Below are 18,202 nucleotides of genomic sequence, written 5' to 3' on the forward strand. Positions count from 1 at the left end.
CGTATCCAGGGGAGAAGTCACCAACCAGGCCGTTACTCTGCTCCTGGCATTACCAAACAGGAATGCCTTCTTGGAGTCATTTCCAGGGTCGCTGTGTTCCTGGGATGCTGGTCCATTCGCACTAACCCCCACACTGGCCCAGTGATAGTCTCCCTTATAAGGCTGCTCTGGGTCTCCCGGTTCCCGGTGCCTGCCTGGGACCGTCTTCCCGCCCCTCCTGGTTTGAAGGAGCACAAGTGCCTCCTCCCTGACATCCAGGCAAGAGTCCTGGCCACAACTCAGCACCATTCCAGCACCAGCCAGGCGGCACTCCCTGTCCCCTTTCCTCCTCTCTACCCGGCCCTGCCCTTTTCTCACCCGCCCACTTGTAGGCTGCCAGCCCACTCTGCATCCTGGAGAAGCCAGGGAAGCCGCAAGGGACTGGGTCAGGGAGCACCGAGAACCACAGGCCCTGGGTAGGGTCGGGCGCGCCCGTCAGCCGCCAGCACCTCAGGCCTGGCCCCGGGCGCTGCTTCCCTGCCCGGAAACTTCCCGCGATCCCGGAGCTGCAGAGCCCTTGCAGAGAAAGGGCCCGCCTTCCGCGCCCCTCTCCGGCTGCCTGGCGGGCCCTGCCTGCCACCGCAGCGCTTGCAGGGTTAACCAGGCAGCTGCAGCCCGGGTGGGCACGGCTTGAACTTTTCTCCGCGCTCCGCACCCGCCCGCCCCGAGAAGGCAACGGCAGCCCGGGCTTGGGCAGTAGCTCCAGCTGGCTGGACAATAGGGGTGCGGGGGGCTGGGGCCTGCGCCCTGGCGGGGACCGCGCTCCAGCCCTTCCGGGCTCCGGGCTGGGAGAGAGGACCCCGGCGGGCGCGGCCAGCTCTGCCGGCGCCTTTGAGCGACAGCAGCAGCCGGGCTGCGGAGCTTGGCTAGAGCCAGAGGCGTCTTCCAGCCTGCCGCGGGGCTGGGCGAAGGGGCGCGCGCGCCCCGAAAGTCTGCGCTGCCAGCTCGGCCTCTGCAACCGGGCAGCCCGCGATCCGGACTCAGCAGCGCTTCCGCCGCTGGGCGCTGGGGCTGGGGGAAGCCAGACCCCTCGGAGTCGCCTCCGACCGAGCCTCCCAATGCACGAGCCTCTGGAGGGGGCGAACCAAAGTTACCCTACTTGATGGAGACGAGGACGTGGCCCCTGCTTGCCAAAATGGGGGGGGGGGGCTCGGGAGCTCTCTCCAACGCACACACGCGCGCTCACACACACACACACGCACACGCACACACACGCACACGCAGGAGTGGGGAGCCGGGGACCCTCGCATCCGCGGGGCTGCAGCTGACCTCCCCCCGGAACCCGGGTCTGTCTCCGCTGCCGCGCCCGAAGCCCCCAGACCCTCCGAACGCCCCTCGCCTTAGCCCCGCGGAGGATCGGAAGGGAGAAGCGGGGTGCGGAGGGCGCCCCGCGGCTGCTCTTCCCTACCTGGGACAGCAGAACGCACAGGACGAGCGGAGTTCTCGGCTGCATTTTGCCCGACTAGAAGAAGCGCCCGGCGGCGGCGGTGTCATTCAAGCGCGCGGCTGCACTGAGCATATTTTCCGTGGGAGCCGGGCTTTGAGCAGAGGCTCTGCCTCGCCAGCCAGCCAACTTCCCAAATAGATCCGCGGCAGCATCACGAAAGCATTGGGTAGAGGCTGATGACCAGGACCAATGGCTTTACAAGACGGCTTCCTTCATAAAGCTGCCTCGCTCGGCACGGCAGAGACAGGCGAGCGCGCGCAGGGAAGAGCCCCTCCGAGGAGAGGAGGCGGCGGGGCCTTCGCTTTTTTATTTTTTAGACTGCCGGGGCCCAACCTCACAAATCACGCTGGGCAGTGCCAGCCGGCTCCACTTTCCCGGGAACAAAATTGCATGAAATTGCACCGGGGACCGCAGCCACTCGCAGCCCAGTGCAAAGAGATTCTCTTTATTAAAATGTTAATAAGATCCACTTTATTTCCAATGAATCAAATAAAATGACCCCAGCAGTTCCAGCTCTTTCCAGGCCGGGAAAACCTTGGCAATGGACTTCTTTTTCCCTTTTTTTCTCCACCCCCCCTCCCCAAGCCCAGACGTGGCCCAAGCCATGATGGTGTTTGGTGTTGCTCTGCCATCACAAATCACTAAGAGGACAGATCAATTCCAGCTTGCAGGGGAAATCCATCAAAGGGCAATAGATTTTATTAACTGCTCAGGTGAGAGTCTGGCTGGTCACCTAGTCCTCAAATGTGCAGCTGGCACCCAAGCTGGGGCCGTGGCCTGAAGAGCAAAACAAATGTCTTCTTGCTATACAGATGTGACCTTTAACAAGCTTGGTTGCCCCAAAGACTCAGAACAGCACTGACCACTATTCAAGGAACTTCTAAGCAGAGTGCTTTGGGAATGAGGGTATCTAGGCAAGCTTCCCCCGTAGTAATCTAAGAATGAATGATAAAGATGTCATTTTCCTGTAGCTGCCTTCTAAGAAGGATCTATGGTATTTTATAACAGAGGACATTTATACAGCCAAAAGAGAAAATCTGAACCAGAGGAAAAGTTCAGGAAGCAGAAATGCACACTCCCAACTGTAAGTGATTTGCTCTGATTGGGAGACGAGCTTCCTGGTGGCCAAAGCAATATAAGAAATGGGTCAGCCACACAGCTATTGTTCTAGAAATACAAGTATGATGCCACCCATCGTAATTCCTCAACGCACTAAATAGTGGAATAAACATATTGTGTGACATACATTCCAACAGGACACTGAACAACGGATCATGCTGATATCTGGGAGCTTGGAGGTGTATGCCAACACCTAGCCCAGGGCCTGGAACATGGAGACAGTGACTAACTAGTGTGTGTGAAGGGAGTAGATGGCTAGACCTGATGAACAAGCAGTGGACGGTAAGAAGGAGCAGAGTCTGGAGCACCCCTGCCTAAACTCAACCCACACTGCAGCCACTTGCTCGTAAGTGACTTGGACTGTTTGTGCTTCTGTGTGTCCACTGGTGATATAAAAACACAAACTGAACTCAAATTGTGCGCTTGTGGTAACCAAAGGACCCCCTGAGTAAGGTCACCAACTTGCTTTTTAACATTTCCCCACTGTCCGCTGCTCGGCCTCAGGGTCACCTCCTGGGGGCTGATGCCACCAGTGAGCGGCTGCGTTCACCAACACTGAGCCAGCGGACAGCAACGCGGGTGAAACACTGCCCAAAGAGACAGCGCGAGGCGGGCATCACCGCGGCCTCCAGTCCTTCCCTGCATAAGCAGGACCATCTGCCCGAGGCTCTAAAAAATAGAGTTTGACAGACGACACGCCAGATGATGACAGGTGGAGACCACGTGTTTGGATCCCTGTATTGCTCATTGGTGAGAGGCAACTGGGGTATTTGGGAGTCAAACCGGCTTTGGATCAAACTATCCCAGAAGAGACTTATTTTTTCCCTCTACTCTCGTGAAGGAGCCATCAGGGGACAGGTAAGCCATACCGTGAAGGCGGGGGAGAGCCGAGGACCACTCAGGAGGTGATCGGGCAATGCTGGCCTGGCCAGACTTCCACAGCAACAGCCCAGGCCAGGGAAGAGCTTTTCCGAGCAGGGAGCAGCCGAGCCCACGCTCAGAGGCCAGCTCGGGGCGGAGAGGTTGCTTCTGCTGGCCCTTTCCATGGCCTCCATTCTGTTACTGTTACAGTTCTCCTTTCTAGGAAAATGTGGGGGCTACAACTGCCCACCCCGTTATGTTTGGAGTGGAGTCCTCTCACTAGATACAGCCAAAGAGCTGTGAGCCAAAAGACACATTTCTCTTCAGGGCTGGAGCACTTCACTGCCCGCGTGAGACAGCCTGGTTTCCCTGGCAATAGGTAGGTACCCAGGTGCAGGTGTGCGCAGGTAGCGTACGGTGATTGGCGGGAGGGGGTGTTCTCAGCAGCTACCTTTGCCACAGAGCAAGGGAGGCTGGCCGGCAGAGGGGGAGGCTCGGCCACCCCCAGAAGCTGGGGGACTCCCCAGAGATCCACTTCACCAAAGTCCTGATCTACTGGCAGGCACAGAAACACTAGTCAAGGGCATCTGACTCCAGGTGGACATGCCCAAGGCTGGCCCTCCCCCTCCCCAGCTTCGTCTACCCAGACAAGGACTCTGCTTGTGTTGACCCCAAAGCCTCAGTTTCTCATCAATAAAATGGGAATACTAACATGCTGGCATTTCAAAGACAGTTATGAAATCCGTGTTACCTTTCCGCCTCTGCCCCCCACTTTCCTCCAGACTCACAGAACTGGCATTTTTCCAGAGGATATGAGCTTAAGTTTTGATCAACAAAGATGGGAGGAGAAAATCATTTCATCCCAATGATAAAAGACTTCTAAAGAGTAAATCCATGTGTGTGTGTGTGTGTGTAGGTTGCCTGAGTTTTCCTTCTCTCCTAATAGAGGTCTTTTGGCTGATGGATTAATCAATGGTGGCAAATAAATACTAAATCTGAAAGGCCTCTCTGCCTGCCCCCACTCGACACCCCCACACACAGCAGTCCAGATCAAGCCCTAGCTGCGGCCACAGCTGTGGGGTCCTTGAAAGCCGTGTGTGCCTTTGTATACAACTGCAGGTTGACCTGCCTGGCTGTGGAGCTGGTGAATGACCCAGAAGCCAGCAGCTCTCTCCTGTGAGCACCAGCGGTCAAAACTATTTTCTCTCAAGGGCTGAGGTGGGCAAGGCCATTCCAAAGTGTGTGGAAGTGGCCATTAGGCTGTGTGTGCATACGCGTGTGTGCATGTGAGCAGGCACATGGCTATGTGTGCAGCCCAGCGGAGAGAAGCTCTCCAGACTGTGCCAGCCTTTCACAGGCACTGTGATGCTGTGAGGAGAATTTGTCCAGAACAGTGGCAAACCAGACAGGGATCCTCCAGAGCCAGAACAGGGCCAGGTGTACCTAGAGGCCTCTGTAACGGGGGCACGCTGAGGTGGCAGGAAGAGAAATCCATGCCGCCCAGCAAGCAGCATATGTTAGTACACACAGTACAGCACTCACGAGACCACACACCACCCTCCAGGTCTCCTTGGCCAACGGTAGCATCCTCCGTCTCCATCAAAGCCAGAAGCTGCGTGACGTGGCTGTGTGGCTCTGCTAGGGCCTCAGTTCTTCACTCAGCCTGCATCTCTGCACTCCCCGTAGCTCTGGATGGATGTCCGTGGCTAGGAAGTGAGGAAAAAGTGGCCGTGCACCACTTAGGCATCCAAGGCATCAAAGCCCATCTGCCTCAGCTTGCTCTCACTAGAATCTCACCAAACCTTGAAAAAGGCATCTGTGGGGGAGCTTGATGGTTCTGAGAAGAGGAACCCCAAGCCTGGGCCCACAGGTGTCTGAGAAAGCCCAGCAAGGCCCTGTCCAGGTACCAGCTACATGTACATGAGCTAAGAGTACAGCATTGCATTGGGGCCATTTGTTACGCAGCTATGACTAACCAGTAGTTACCCTGCTTGGGCTTGTTCTGTCTCTGCCTCTGGAAGATGAACCCCATTTCTGTCTTTTGCAGCTGTGAACTCGGCTTCTAGAACAGACTGTGCAGCATGGCAGGTGATCAGCAAGCTTGCTGAGAGGGAGGCCGAAGGGATTCTGTGCTGAAAACCCTCCGCCTCATGTTTCTGCAAGGCAAGGTCTCCTTGGGATGCTCCCAACCTAGCACCAGACACAGTGCAGAGCAGCCGCAGGCTAGAGTGAGCAGGTCACTGTTTGCAGAGGATTTCCAGAGGATGTTTGGGACACAACATTCCTCTGAATTTCCCCACTGTCTGAGGACCATGCACACCCAGAAGTGAGACCAAAAACTTTCTCTGTTTTTAGGTTCTGTCCTAGTATCATGTCTCCCGTGAACATGTTTAACACAGCCAGGACTTCCAAACCAGCAGAGAAGCTGAAGCCAGCAGTAAGCTTTAAACCAGCCTGTCCTGAGGACTTCAGTTCCTCGTTAAGCAGCAAAATTGAACATTCAGATACCAGTTTTATTTGTGAATGAGAAGCTGTTAAAACCCCCCTCTAGGTGTCTCCCTTACCCAAAATTAGTGGTCGGGGTTATTTCTACATGGAGAACCACTGCTGCATATCTGCAGAGCAGTGGCTGTCATCGTGTGGTCCCCAGGGTGCCCCGTTAGTGCCACCTGAGAAAAGCAAAGTCTCAGGTCTCCCCCCGATCCACGGATTGGAAACTCCAGGGTGTGGTCCAGAACTCTGTGTTTTACAAGCCCTCAGAGAGCATCATTTCAGATCCACCACTCTAGAGAATTCTCCTCCACTCACAATTATTCCGTCATTGATTCACTAGGTGATTTCACCAGCTGCCCATTTTGTATTAGCCACTGATTAAGCAACAGGGAAAGAAATAAGAAGAAATGCCTTGTGCATGTAAGAAAATATGGCTCAGAGAAAGACTAAATCCTATTAGGAGTCACTGCGGAGCCACTGGGGGAAGGCAAGGTAGCCAGAGCTACAGGGAATCCAGCCGCACTAAGGAGGAGGCCAGGGCGCCTCTGAGATTGGTTCCATGTTGTTCAAAGCCGCTGCAGATCTCCACTGGATAGGAGCGTTGCTCTCTGGATCTGCGGATGAGAAGCTAAATATTTGTAAAACCACGCTTGTAATGCAACCCTGCCTTTCAACTTGGTTTAAAGTTTACCTTCCAGCATCACATCTAGGTCAGTTGCCAAACGGCAGTGTGTGTGTGTGTGTGTGTGTGTGTGTGTGTGTGTGTGTAACCATCTATGCACTCGGCAGGCAATGATTAGTGTGCACACAGATAAGATCTCGGGCAGTGATTCCACGGCCCTGGCACCTCAGTGTGCAGCCCGTCTGTGCTTCCAGGGGGAGGAGCGCTGAGTTAGAACGCAGGGAAGACAGGAACCAGGGAGCACATGGGGAAGGGTGGCAGCAGACCAGCCCTGAGTGCCAGGATCCAGAATAAACGACAGCCTCAGCAGGCTGACATTCACCCTACAGGCAAGGCGGGAACCAACACAGCTGCTCACACAGAGGAGTCCGTACCTTATTCACCATTCAGGATGAGCGTCTTGGTTATTTTGAAGGAGGGATTGAACTGAGGCTCAGAACAGAAGAGGGAGCGCTCTAAAGAGACTCTCACATAGACCTTAAAGATGACAGCAGCGGTGAGCAGTCTTCCCCCAGATCCTAACCGTGACATGGGCAGGTCGGGAGTGGCCAGTGTTCTCACTGTCCAGTACTGTATGTGGCCCTCAGCTTAAGCTACATGAGGCCAGGTGAATGCAAGCCACACTTATTAGGGCGACAGATTAGCCTGGGTCCGTTCTTCCCTCTCATCCTTGCTCGTCAACACGGAGGGAACTTCCTCACCTGTGATTCGGACTCCTCTACGCGGCTCGTGTTGGAGAACAAATGAGGCGGGCGTGACAGCGCACAGTGAAGAGGCCTCACGAGCTTCTCTGCTCCCTAACCCTCCGCCATCTGCATGGGAAGAGCGGGGCCTGGCTGTGTGCCTGGTCCGAGGAGGATGAGGAATGCAAAGCTGAGCCACCCGGCCCAGACGTGCTGTGAAAAGAACAGTCCAGCTTAAGTCAGACCAGCCAAGCCCCAGTCCGTCCTCGGATCCATACACACAGATGCTTCCCACCTCAGAATCTGGAGGTGGCTGCAGAGGCTTGGTGTCCAGAAACAGCTAACAGACAGATAAAGGGTCCTCTTCTGGGCACTGAAACCTGAACACTCACACCCAGCGTGGACAGGACATGGGTATGGCAGACATTTAATGCTCTTACTAATTATGAACCCGAGTCCTGATAACCTCTCGGTGCACCAAACGGTCGTGTGTGCTCACCCACCTAAGCCACGCTGGTGTCTCTGTACAAATCCCCAGGCTCCTTTTTGAACATTGAATGCAAATGTCTCTGGTTGTTTTCTTACTCTGGCATGGTGGTAAGGCCATCCCTTACCAATTACTCGGGGAAATTTATTTACAGTGCAGCGCAGACCCTGAGTGTTTGTAGTGGATGCGTTCACTAACAATCCAAATCTGCCAGTGCCTCTAGCAGATAAAATTGTGCTGTTCCTATAAAAAGAAACCCACCCGGGTAACGGTTTCTGTGGCCTTTCATGAATAGACGAAGGTCAGGGCCACCATCACGAGTTAGGGAAAGTTAATCTGGGGAAGCAAGTTAAGCACAGAAAACTACATTTTAATGATTGCAAATGCGTGACGGCAGCCGGAATTTGACCAAATAATGAGAGCCAGAAATGGCAAATCCGAGATGCTTGTTTGGTAACCTTTACTTCTGTCAACCTTAAATGGCTGGTGTGCAATTTCCTTAAGGCAAAGGCGGGGTCTGTCAGGCTCCTTTGGACGCTCACTCCCCACACACTGGCTGGCCCTGAGACTACATGGATGAGAGGGATGTGTCAATCAAGGAATGGGGTGCCCTGCAGCCCAGCTGTGTGCAATGCCTGCCATCGCTGCAGAGGAAGAAGCTGTAGAGGCACCCCTAGGCCTCCTCAGCAGCCCTCTCATAGCAGTGGTTCTCAAAGCGTGGCTCACCCTGTACCCCACTCCCCACCAACCCTTCACAGACAAAGGCTAACTTTCTACTGCTCCTGACCTAGTGTATAAAACTCAAAAGTGGGCATACCTTTCCCCTTAGCATGCAACAGAAAAAGAGGTTGCTATGGCCCCGGAGGTCTTGCAAAGTTACCTCCTACCTCCTGTCCTAAATTCATTCTATTTCCTACCTCACTCACTGCACCCTGCTCTTCTCTCAACCATTGTATATGCTAAGCTCTTCCATACCCCTGGGACTTTGCACATGCTAGCTTCTCCATCTGGAATGTTCTTTCCCCCAATTTGGGCCTTATCTCCTGGGAATCCATTTGCAGTGCATGTCACCTCCTCAGAAGAGGACCTACCTGTTCCTCACCAGTTCCTCTTGTACTAGTTCATTTCCTTGTTTCCCTTCATGGCACCCTCTAACATTTATTACTGTGCTATTTGTTGATAACTTCTGTATGTGTTTATTTCCCTCCCTAGATGAATTTCATTATGACAACTAAATGCCTGTTTATTGATCATTCTTCTCCAGGACCTAGAACCATGCCTGGTACACTACAAGCACTCAATAATCTATGCAGTCAGAAATAAATGAATGGATGATCTTGTGACCACGGGTAGAACGGACAAGATGGGCTGTCTAAATGGATTAATGCCATCAGGACTATCAAGTGGCCCAGCAGCTGATAACTACTGCCAAGAAGTCACCCTGCGGAGGTCTGCCCAGGAGTCATAAGCCCCAGGGTCCAGAGCCCTAAGGGCGAGCTGGCTGGTTCTCCTGAGACCCACCCTGTGCAGGCTGTGGGACAGGTTTTGGGAGACTGAAGGCCATTTTTCCCGAGGTGAGGCAGGGAAAGCTGAGGTTCGACAGTGCACACATGAGGCAGGCAGGGCAGTGTTTTCTGCGGGATTTTTTCTGTCTTGAAAGCTCTGCAATTCATCCAGCGCTTTCTGAAGTGCCAAGTTCTTGTTTGTGCAAAAAAAAATCTATTGATTCACTGTCCCCTGCAGACTCTGACGACCACAGAGTTAGGACGCAAGACAGAGAATTCTCGAGCTTGTCATAGAGCCCAGTAGGTGAAGGACGGGTCTTAGCACATTCCCCGGAGGTGTTTCTGGCCCAGTTATTGTTTTCTTGGGAGTTCAAATGACTATTTATTCCAGGATTTATGAATTATGTTATTCTCAGCAGACATGGTTCACAGGTCCCTAAACTGTCACTCTTTTAATAAAGACAGTACAATAGGACAGCCATTCATTCGCTGATTCACTCAACAAATGTTTTAGGAACAAGAAATAGGAATTAGTGTTCTGGAATGAAGCTAATTAATTGTAGTCACCTATCTTTCCCAACTCCCCAGTCTGGCTCCATATTGTTGCCAAGATAATTTTAAATTCATTCAGTAATTATCTGCTATGATTTGGACACCATTTTTCTCAGCAGTGAATAACAGCAACCTTATTTCTGACCTCTGATATCTGTAGAAAGCCTTAAATGGCTCCTCATTGTCCGTAGGTTAAAGTCCAAATGGATAATCTTGTGTCCCAGCATAGAGCAGATAGGCTGGCGGCTAACTGGATTAATCCCATCAGGGGGATGATGTGGCTTGGCACTGACTTCTGTGTATATGGATCCTTAAACTGCATTTAAAGAAATCCCTTCCAGCAAAATGCAGGCACCAGCTGTGTGGAACACGCCGTCGTTCTGCCCACCTCCTGCAAGGCCACTTCGGGGTTCTCAGGCCCCTTCCATATGCTGCTTCCTTGAATCTCCCCACCACCTTCTGGTGTACCCGCCGAGGGCAGCTTGGCGCACGCTTACCATCAAGAACCACCTCCAGGTGCCAGGCATACAGCTCAGCAGCACGGCACCTGCCTGGCAAGCGCCAGGTCCTGAGTTTGATTCCTGGCACCCACCCAAAACACACACACACACAAACAAAAGAATCAGCTCTAGATGAAGGTATGCAGCTATTATGTGTCACAAACACACAGGAAAAACAGTAAGGAAGCCACCTGTACTGCCACCTCCTCCAGGGAGTTGTCCCTGAACAACCCAGCTGGGCGAAACACACTTAGCACACTTTATTCATTGACTGGTGTCCCCTTTTGAGTGCCTAAAACAAGGAACCAAGTCCAACTCATTTATACCCTCAATAAGCCCTGTTCCAAGAATACAGGTCAGTTCCAAATAACACGTACGCATTAGTAAATGCACACATGAAAAATAACCACATAAGCCGTGACATTTACCAAAGTGTGAGGCCTTCGTTCAAGCGCTTTACACTCCTGTGTCCCTCCTCAATTCCTCACCAGCGCCCCAGGAGAGACAGTTGTTTCCTTGCCCGGAGGACCAGGAGCCGCAGACCTGCTCCGAAGCCAAAGCCCGAGGATGGTGACCCAGGGATGGGGACACCTGGATGCCGGGCCGTCGCCCACCGCCCGCCTTCCATGCTGTCTAGGAGAAGGGGTGCTTCCCCCTCAGCCTACCAGCTTCCTCCCTGGTCACAAGCGCAGCCCCTGGAGTCTGGGTTCCAGGCCGAGCCCCCGTGTCACTGTCAGAGCCAGCCAGGGCGCAGCACGGAGCCCACCACCACTGCCAGGCCCTCTGCCAAGCACTGTGCCCCGTGGTGAGGAAACTACAGAGTAGTGACTAATGGAAACTGAGAGTTAATTAGGAGTACTCAATTCAGCTTCAAATTTACTGCTGTGTTTTTCTCGTTTACAGTAGTGCCATATTTTATTTTGTTATCATTTAAGTATTGCCCATTCTAATTAACCGATAATCAATACTCATTGGTAATGTGCCAGCCTCTGATCTATGCACATTTTATGGGTCAGCTTACTTCGTACTTGGACAATAAAGAGGCTGGGGATCTATTGCTCACTCTCCTGACTTTAGAAAGGGTAAACTGAGGCACACAGCTGGGGGAGAAGGGGCCTGAGTGCAGATCTCAGGGAAAAGGGAGGAGTTTCCAGGGATTCAGAATCAGCCTTTGGAGGCAGAACTGGGCACTGTCCCTTTCTGTGGACTGCCTTTTACACAGAAGCTTTGAACACTTCCATCCCAGCCAGCCCTAAGCTGGGCTACCTCTGAACAGTAGTAACCTGTCACAAGACAACAAAATTCTAGCAAATTCCAAGGAGCCATGATCAGAGAGTGATGGGCCTGACCACACGGGAACATGAGGAGGGGTCAAAGGGGGGCAGGTGTCATGGAGCAGTGCCGGCTGGAAAGGCCCTGGGAAGAGAACCAGGGTCCCAAAGCTGCTCATGGCCCCCCGGGACCACTCTGTGGGGGCATAACCCTAAGCATTTTGCCTTGACCGCCTCCTTGGATCCCTCCTGCCACCCTGTGAGGCAAACCCCACCATCAGCTTCGATTTGCGGGTGAGACAACGCCTTCTCCAAGGTCACAGAGCCAACGAGAGGCTGTGTGACCCAGTGTCTGCTTCTGTGGTCACTTCCTTAGCTGGCCAAGGCGCACGCAGCCTTGGCACAGGATGGCCCTGCTGGTTGGACACAGGCCACGTGGTCCGCTCATGCATGTGTTGTGGAGTTCTGCATCCTCTTGCCTGGCCAGCCCTCTGTCTTCCTGCCAGCATTATGGCCACGTCCACCGCCTGAGACCCTCAAGGCTTGCCCTCTCCAGAGGCCGCGTCCTGCAGAGCTGCCTGCCCTCCACAGTGGGTCACACCCACTCCAGCCAGTGTCCTCCTGCTCTTCTCTCAGGCTAAAATCTCCTCTCCACCAAGGCTAAAAATGACGACAAAGAACCAGCATTAGAGGGACAGAGAGCCCCATTCCACCCCCATCCACACAGGTCAGATGAAACAAGTGAGTGTAAGAATACCTATACAGGGGCTGAGGTTGGATTTGAATTCAGGACTGTTTGACCTTGAAACTCTTAACCATCAGACTTCACTGTGAATTTCAAACAGCACCTCTGGGCCAGGCAGAAAACAAGTAATCAGTTCAATGCTGCCTTAAAGAATGAAAGGGTGGATAAATTCATGAATAAAAGGCCTGCAGAAAATGGGCAGATGCACAGTCAAGGGCAGCCTGGGCATTAAAATGCTCCAAGAAGCAGAACAACCAGCCTGATACCCAGGCTTGCAAACACCCAGGACCAAAGAGCTTTCGCCAGACTCTCATGGTAAATGCCAGCCTCCAGCACGGTCCCCCTGTTTCTCAATGAGAGCCCCGAGGGTCTCCTGCAGTATTTTTCCTGCTGCACCAAGGACAAGTGGGTGTGGGAGATATCATTTGGGGAGACAGCTGCTCAAGCAGGGCCCCGCTCTCGGCTGGGAGCAGGGTGCCCTCAGCTGCAGCAGAAAAGCAGAGGTTTCTGGAGAGGAGGTGCGGCTAATTCCTCACTCCGTGACTTCACCAGCTCCTAATCGCCTAATAGCGGGGCCCGTAATTGGCAGAAAAGATTGCCCTGGCCTTTACACATGTGTCTGCAATTACTTTTCAAACTGGGGCGATAAGTGGCATGATTGGTTTCCTTCTGCAGCTTCCGCCCCCCGGAGACGGAGGCCTTTCTCTGAAGCTGTGGTCAGCGCCGCGGTCACACAGGACGGCCCCTGGCAAACACCGTCTCCTGTCGCGGAGCGATGAATTCCCAGCTCCTTGCTGTGGTCTGACCTCGTCTCCTGCTCCCTCCTCGCATGCTCTGCTTTGCACCAGCTTCTGCTGAGCCCTCGCCACTCCTGGCTTGTGCCTGTCACCGCCGGCCCTCTGCCTGCAACCCTGCATGCTCACGAAAGTCTCTGCTCATGGGCCATCTCCTCAGAGAAGCCCCCCAGGAACGTCCGCCTTCCTTCCTCCAGCCCCAAATGTGTCTCTGGGTCCTCTATTTAACTCTCTCTGTGCTGCACTATGATGCTACGCGTGAACCGTGTCTGTTTACTGTTTCCCGCCCGTTCATGCCTGCGACTGGAACTCTGTGGGGGGAGCCCTGCTCTGCACAGGGCCCAGCGCAGGGCCTGAGTGGGAAAGACACGGGGCTGCATTCCTGAGGTCTTTTTACCTATATGACCTTGTTTCTCACAGCCATGTTTCTTAAAAATGTCTGATTGCATATATTTAAGGCACACAAGGTGATGGTGTGATAGAGATGCATCATGAAATAATCACCACAATCAAAACAACATGTTCTTGGTCCCAGGCATCAGCCCAGATCTCTGCTTTTCTGGGATGCGGCTCAGTCCTGTCCCCCATCTTTACCAACCACACTATACCCTTGCCCTCCACAACTTGCGCATCTTGTGTCTCTGGAACTCCCTGCCCCTTGGCCAGCATCTGCCCGGTGCCCCCTCCCCAGGCCCCGGTACTGCGGTTCTGTTCTGTGCTTCTACCAGTCTGACTATTTTAGATGCCACAGATAAGTGAGATCAGACAGCATCCACCTTTCTGTTTCTGATTTATTTCACTTGGCTGCCCTGAAAGTGCACGCAGTATCTCAAAGTCATACCTGCACTGTCGTGTTTGGCCCGGAACTATTCACAGTAGCCAAGATTTGGAAACAATCTAGGTGTCCATCAGTGGATAAAAAGATAAAGGAAACGTGGTGTATCACATACAATAAAATATTAGCCAGTCTCTGACAGAAGAGGGTTTGGGCATCTGCGACAAGTGGAACGGACCTCCCCAGTCCCCTGAAGGAGGTGAGCTGTGCTTGTTCCTAGCTGAGGACGCAGAGGATCAGAGCCAGACGGCTGGTCCTGCTCCCCTGTCCCCGATCCTGACCACAGCACCAGGGACTCTGCCCTCTCCTCACGCCAGGCTGCTTCCCCTCTTAAAATCAAGGTGGATCACAGAAGCCAAGCAGGACATGAACACTCACAGTCCTTGGATGTGGCATATTTAGCCTGAGATAGTTTCAATTTTTCTACCCTTTAGGACAGCTCAAGTGGGATAGCTTACCAGACAAAAAACGGGACAGCCATCTACATGCGAATTTCAGGTGAACAACAAATAGTCTTTAATACTGTTTGTCCTAATTATTGCAATCTTATAATATGCTTTTTTCTTTGCTTTGCTAAACGTGATAAGCTTAGCATAAAATTTTTTGCAGCCCCCCTCCAGTATGTTTGGGATTATAAACTGGCTTCCTTTAAGATAATGACCTTCCCCAACCACAGAGATAGCCCTAGCACCACACCGTTCCCCTTCCTGCCTGGGTGGGAAAGCCCTGATGTGTTCTACACCAACCCAACTCTCTCACTAGAGAATGGGAGCCAAGGAACAGAGGAAGCCGGGCACTGAATCAAAGCCCCAAGGAGTGAGCCCGTGCAGGCCTCGTGCTCTCCTTCCTTCCTGGCTTTCTGTTTTTCTTTCTCCTCGTCCTTCTCCTCCTCCTCTCCTCCTCCTCCTCCTTCTTCCTCTTGTTTTTGGTTTCTGGTTTTTGTTTTGCTTTAGTTTGGTTTGGCTGCTTCAGATGGGATTTTAGCTCTTGCAACTAAAGTCCTCTTGGTCAGCTCCCTTCCCCCATGGCACTGGATCTGCCCGTGAGAACTGTAAAAACAACCCATATTTTTGAGCGCCCAAATGAGGATATCATTTCCTTTATAAAAATTATCTCTTGTTATTTCTTGAACTGATTATATTTTATTTTCAATCAGGAAAGTATACTACTGAGAGGTGCAGCTTACTGAAAAGCTAACGGGACTTAGGGCTTGAAAACAGTGATTTTCACAGTGATTGCAGGCATCATCAGCATGGACAGACACCCTCCCCCTCAGCTCAACATACACACGAGTGACACAGGTGCAGGCAGGTGAAAACAGTGGGGTCCCCACACTTGCCTGCCCGAATCCTTCCTGGTCTAATGTTTCTGTCCTCGCCCTAGCCCAGCCAACAGATTTTCTTATATGTCCCCACAGCATACAAGAAAGGAGGAACCCGTTGTCACGCATGGGTCTTAGAACTTCTAAGAATAGGGCCTGAGAATCCCGGGTGGGCAGAGAATTGCTGACCCGTCACAGAGGCTTAGCAGTCCCTCTAAAAATAAGAGCAGCAGCATGTGTAGCAGCCGGCACGTCGTCCTCACTCGGCCCCACACCTTGGCCCTGGCGCCCCGTTCCTGACCCTTATGGCCCGGCCGGCTCTCGTTTCTGTCCTCACGCTGGGTGATAATCCATAGCCGACCAAACTTCAGCTCACGTCTTCCAAACCCTAAGACTCTCTGTGTGTGAGAGTGAGAGGGCTGACCCTGCCGAAACCCCCGCGCAGGCTCTTTGTAGATCACGGGTGCTTCACTCCCTTGGATAAATGCCATCACCCTCCAAGGGACCCTGCGTGCTTTAGGGGGCACTGGGACTTTGTTCAAAGCTCCTTTTTCCAAATGCTTTTCCAAAAGCCTTTTGAAGTGTGACAGTTTATGGTTGGTAGCTCCTTCCTCTCCCCTGCTGAGCACGGGGCTTCATCTTCCCCTTTGAATGCCACAGACCCTGCCTCGGGTGATGGCCACAGACCGTGGTATGTTCACAGGCTCCTGGGATGTGCCGATGGGTTTTTAAAAGCCTGCAGCTGATGCCCGGGCCCTGGGTAGTGAGCATACTCTCCTTCTTCTGCTCCTTCCTGCTCATTCTGCAGGTCTCACAGACTACAGCCAGTCCTTTGGACAACCTGGCTATCTCGGTCTAACCTGCAGCTCTCTGAGCTTTTACCCTTGTATTAGTCACATGGCTGCCCTAAAACTCAGTGCCTTGAAGCAATAATAAACCTTTCTTGTTATTCATACTCTGTATGGGTTGAGCATTTAGTAGCAGTTTAGCTCAAAGATTCTCATTTAGGGGCCCAGGTCATCAAGATTCTTGTCCAGGCCTGCGGTCCATTCAGAGTAGCCCCCTCACGTGGCCAGGAAATGGCTATGATTATTGGCAGGAGGCTGCAGTTTCCAGTTGGGCCTCCGCAGGGGCTGCTGGTTCTGTGTCATGGGCCTGGCCCTCCCCAGGGCAAGAGCCGCAAGAGGCCAGAATGACACTGCTCAGCTCTTCATGGCCTAGCTCAGCGGTCAACAAACTGTAGTCCTCTTACCCTGCTTTGACCAGCCCTCCGGTGTTTTGAGATGGGATTACAGGAGGGCGTGGACCCCTGCAGGTGGGCCACTGAGCACACTGGGGAGGCCCCACTCTTCCCCTCTGGCCCTGGCCCTCCCTGCACCCTCTGTTCACCCCTCACCAACCTCACATCAAGCCTCTGCACACACACATGAGGATTTGCCCGCCTGACTGGAACCTTTACATACCTTCCAAGTTGTCAACACTTTAGACTTGTTTAGGGCATCATTACTTATGAGAACAAAGGTCTTCTCCTAACCTAAAAAATATAAAATGGAGAATGATCAAGGGCCAAGCTGGCCCCAGTTTAGGAAGGGAAAGATGGAGATGCACTGGTTGTTCCGAAGTTGCAAGGGTCCCAAGCAGAACATAACTAAAAAGCAAAAAGGTCATGTAATTCTAAGCCCTAACAGTAGACACAGACGTGCTTGTCCAGGAAGGCAGCGATCTGAGTGGTGGCTGAAAGACTTAGGGTGTGCACTGGAACCTTGACCTTAAATCTTATCGTAGCAAATGGACCACACAACATAGACGCAGAGACAAGGGAGGGGTGGAATAAAATCCTAAAACACACTGCGAGTGGCCCGGGCTTTGCGGCCATCACCGCTGTACACCCTCCTCCTTCCCACCCTCTCAGTTCGCACTCTAACTGAAAGTCTCCTAACCACGGGCCCTCGCCTGGACTTTTCTCCTCCTCAATATCCCCATGTGGACCAGCAGACTGGAGGGTAGTGACCCTCAGCACCCCACACTCAGGCACAGCGGCCTATAAATGTTTGCAAGTCGACCTCACAACTCCTGCGGTTAGGAAGGTGATCTTGTCTTGTGGATGGCCGCGGGACAGAAAAGCAACCCCGTGAGAGCACTAGGGATTAGACAGAAGTCTGGTCCTTCCCTTCCCTTCCTTCTTCCCCTCCTCTTTCTCTCTTTCTTCCTTTCTTTAATATAGTTCAGGCTGCTCACCGTGTAGCCCAGGCAGGCCCTGGACAGGTGGCAATCCTCTGCCCCGACGTCCTAGTCCTGAGTGCTGGGATTACAGGCATGCACTACCACACCCAGATTGGAGTCTATGTATGACTTCCCCCTCCAAAGTAGAATACCCTAAAACATACAGTCCTGCAGCCTCGTGGAGAAGAAGAGCAAACCTCATGCTGCACGGAAGAAACTCGAGGCCCTGGAGCTTGGGTAATGTGACCATGGCTTCACAGCACATTGGCGGCAAAGCCCGAATCCGTGCTGAGCCCCTGTCTACCAGGGACAGGGCGGACAGGAGGGACTCAGAGGCTGCAGCGGACCGCCAGTGCCTTCTGCTGCTCGCCAGGCGGGGGCGCAGGCGGGGGCACCCTCACGGACTCCGGGGAGCTGAGTGTATTACAGGTTTGCACTGATCAGTCCCCATTCATCTCCTTGGCCCCCTGTGACATTCATCATGGAAAGCACAGGCAGCTGAGAAGGGCAGGAGCCAGGAGGAGAAGAACGCACGCCATCCTTTGCTGTTGAGCCGCTTTCTTTTCCATTTATAATAAACTCGGTTAAAAGCCTGTGCTGCGGGTGCGAGAAAGTGGAGCAGGAGGAACAAAGGCGAACACTTAC

General features: G+C 53.0%; 1 protein-coding gene across 2 annotated transcripts in view; it reads right to left on the bottom strand.

Moving 5' to 3' along the window:
- Window positions 1-1,721, bottom strand: part of Cdh13 (cadherin 13) — a 1,022,569-nt gene extending 1,020,848 nt beyond the window's left edge. The window contains exon 1 of one of the 2 annotated variants that reach the window (XM_063247740.1): window positions 1,448-1,721. In XM_063247740.1, coding sequence (XP_063103810.1) covers window positions 1,448-1,533 — 86 coding nt within the window. In that variant the 5' untranslated portion in view covers window positions 1,534-1,721. The remainder of the gene's footprint in view (window positions 1-1,447) is intronic. The other variant, XM_013158918.3, reaches the window with a different exon arrangement.
- Window positions 1,722-18,202: the final 16,481 nt, after the last annotated feature.

Source organism: Cavia porcellus, unplaced genomic scaffold (assembly GCF_034190915.1).
Source record: "Cavia porcellus strain 051 isolate PalLab524CR breed Dunkin Hartley unplaced genomic scaffold, mCavPor4.1 scaffold_4, whole genome shotgun sequence".
Taxonomy (NCBI): domain Eukaryota; kingdom Metazoa; phylum Chordata; class Mammalia; order Rodentia; family Caviidae; genus Cavia; species Cavia porcellus.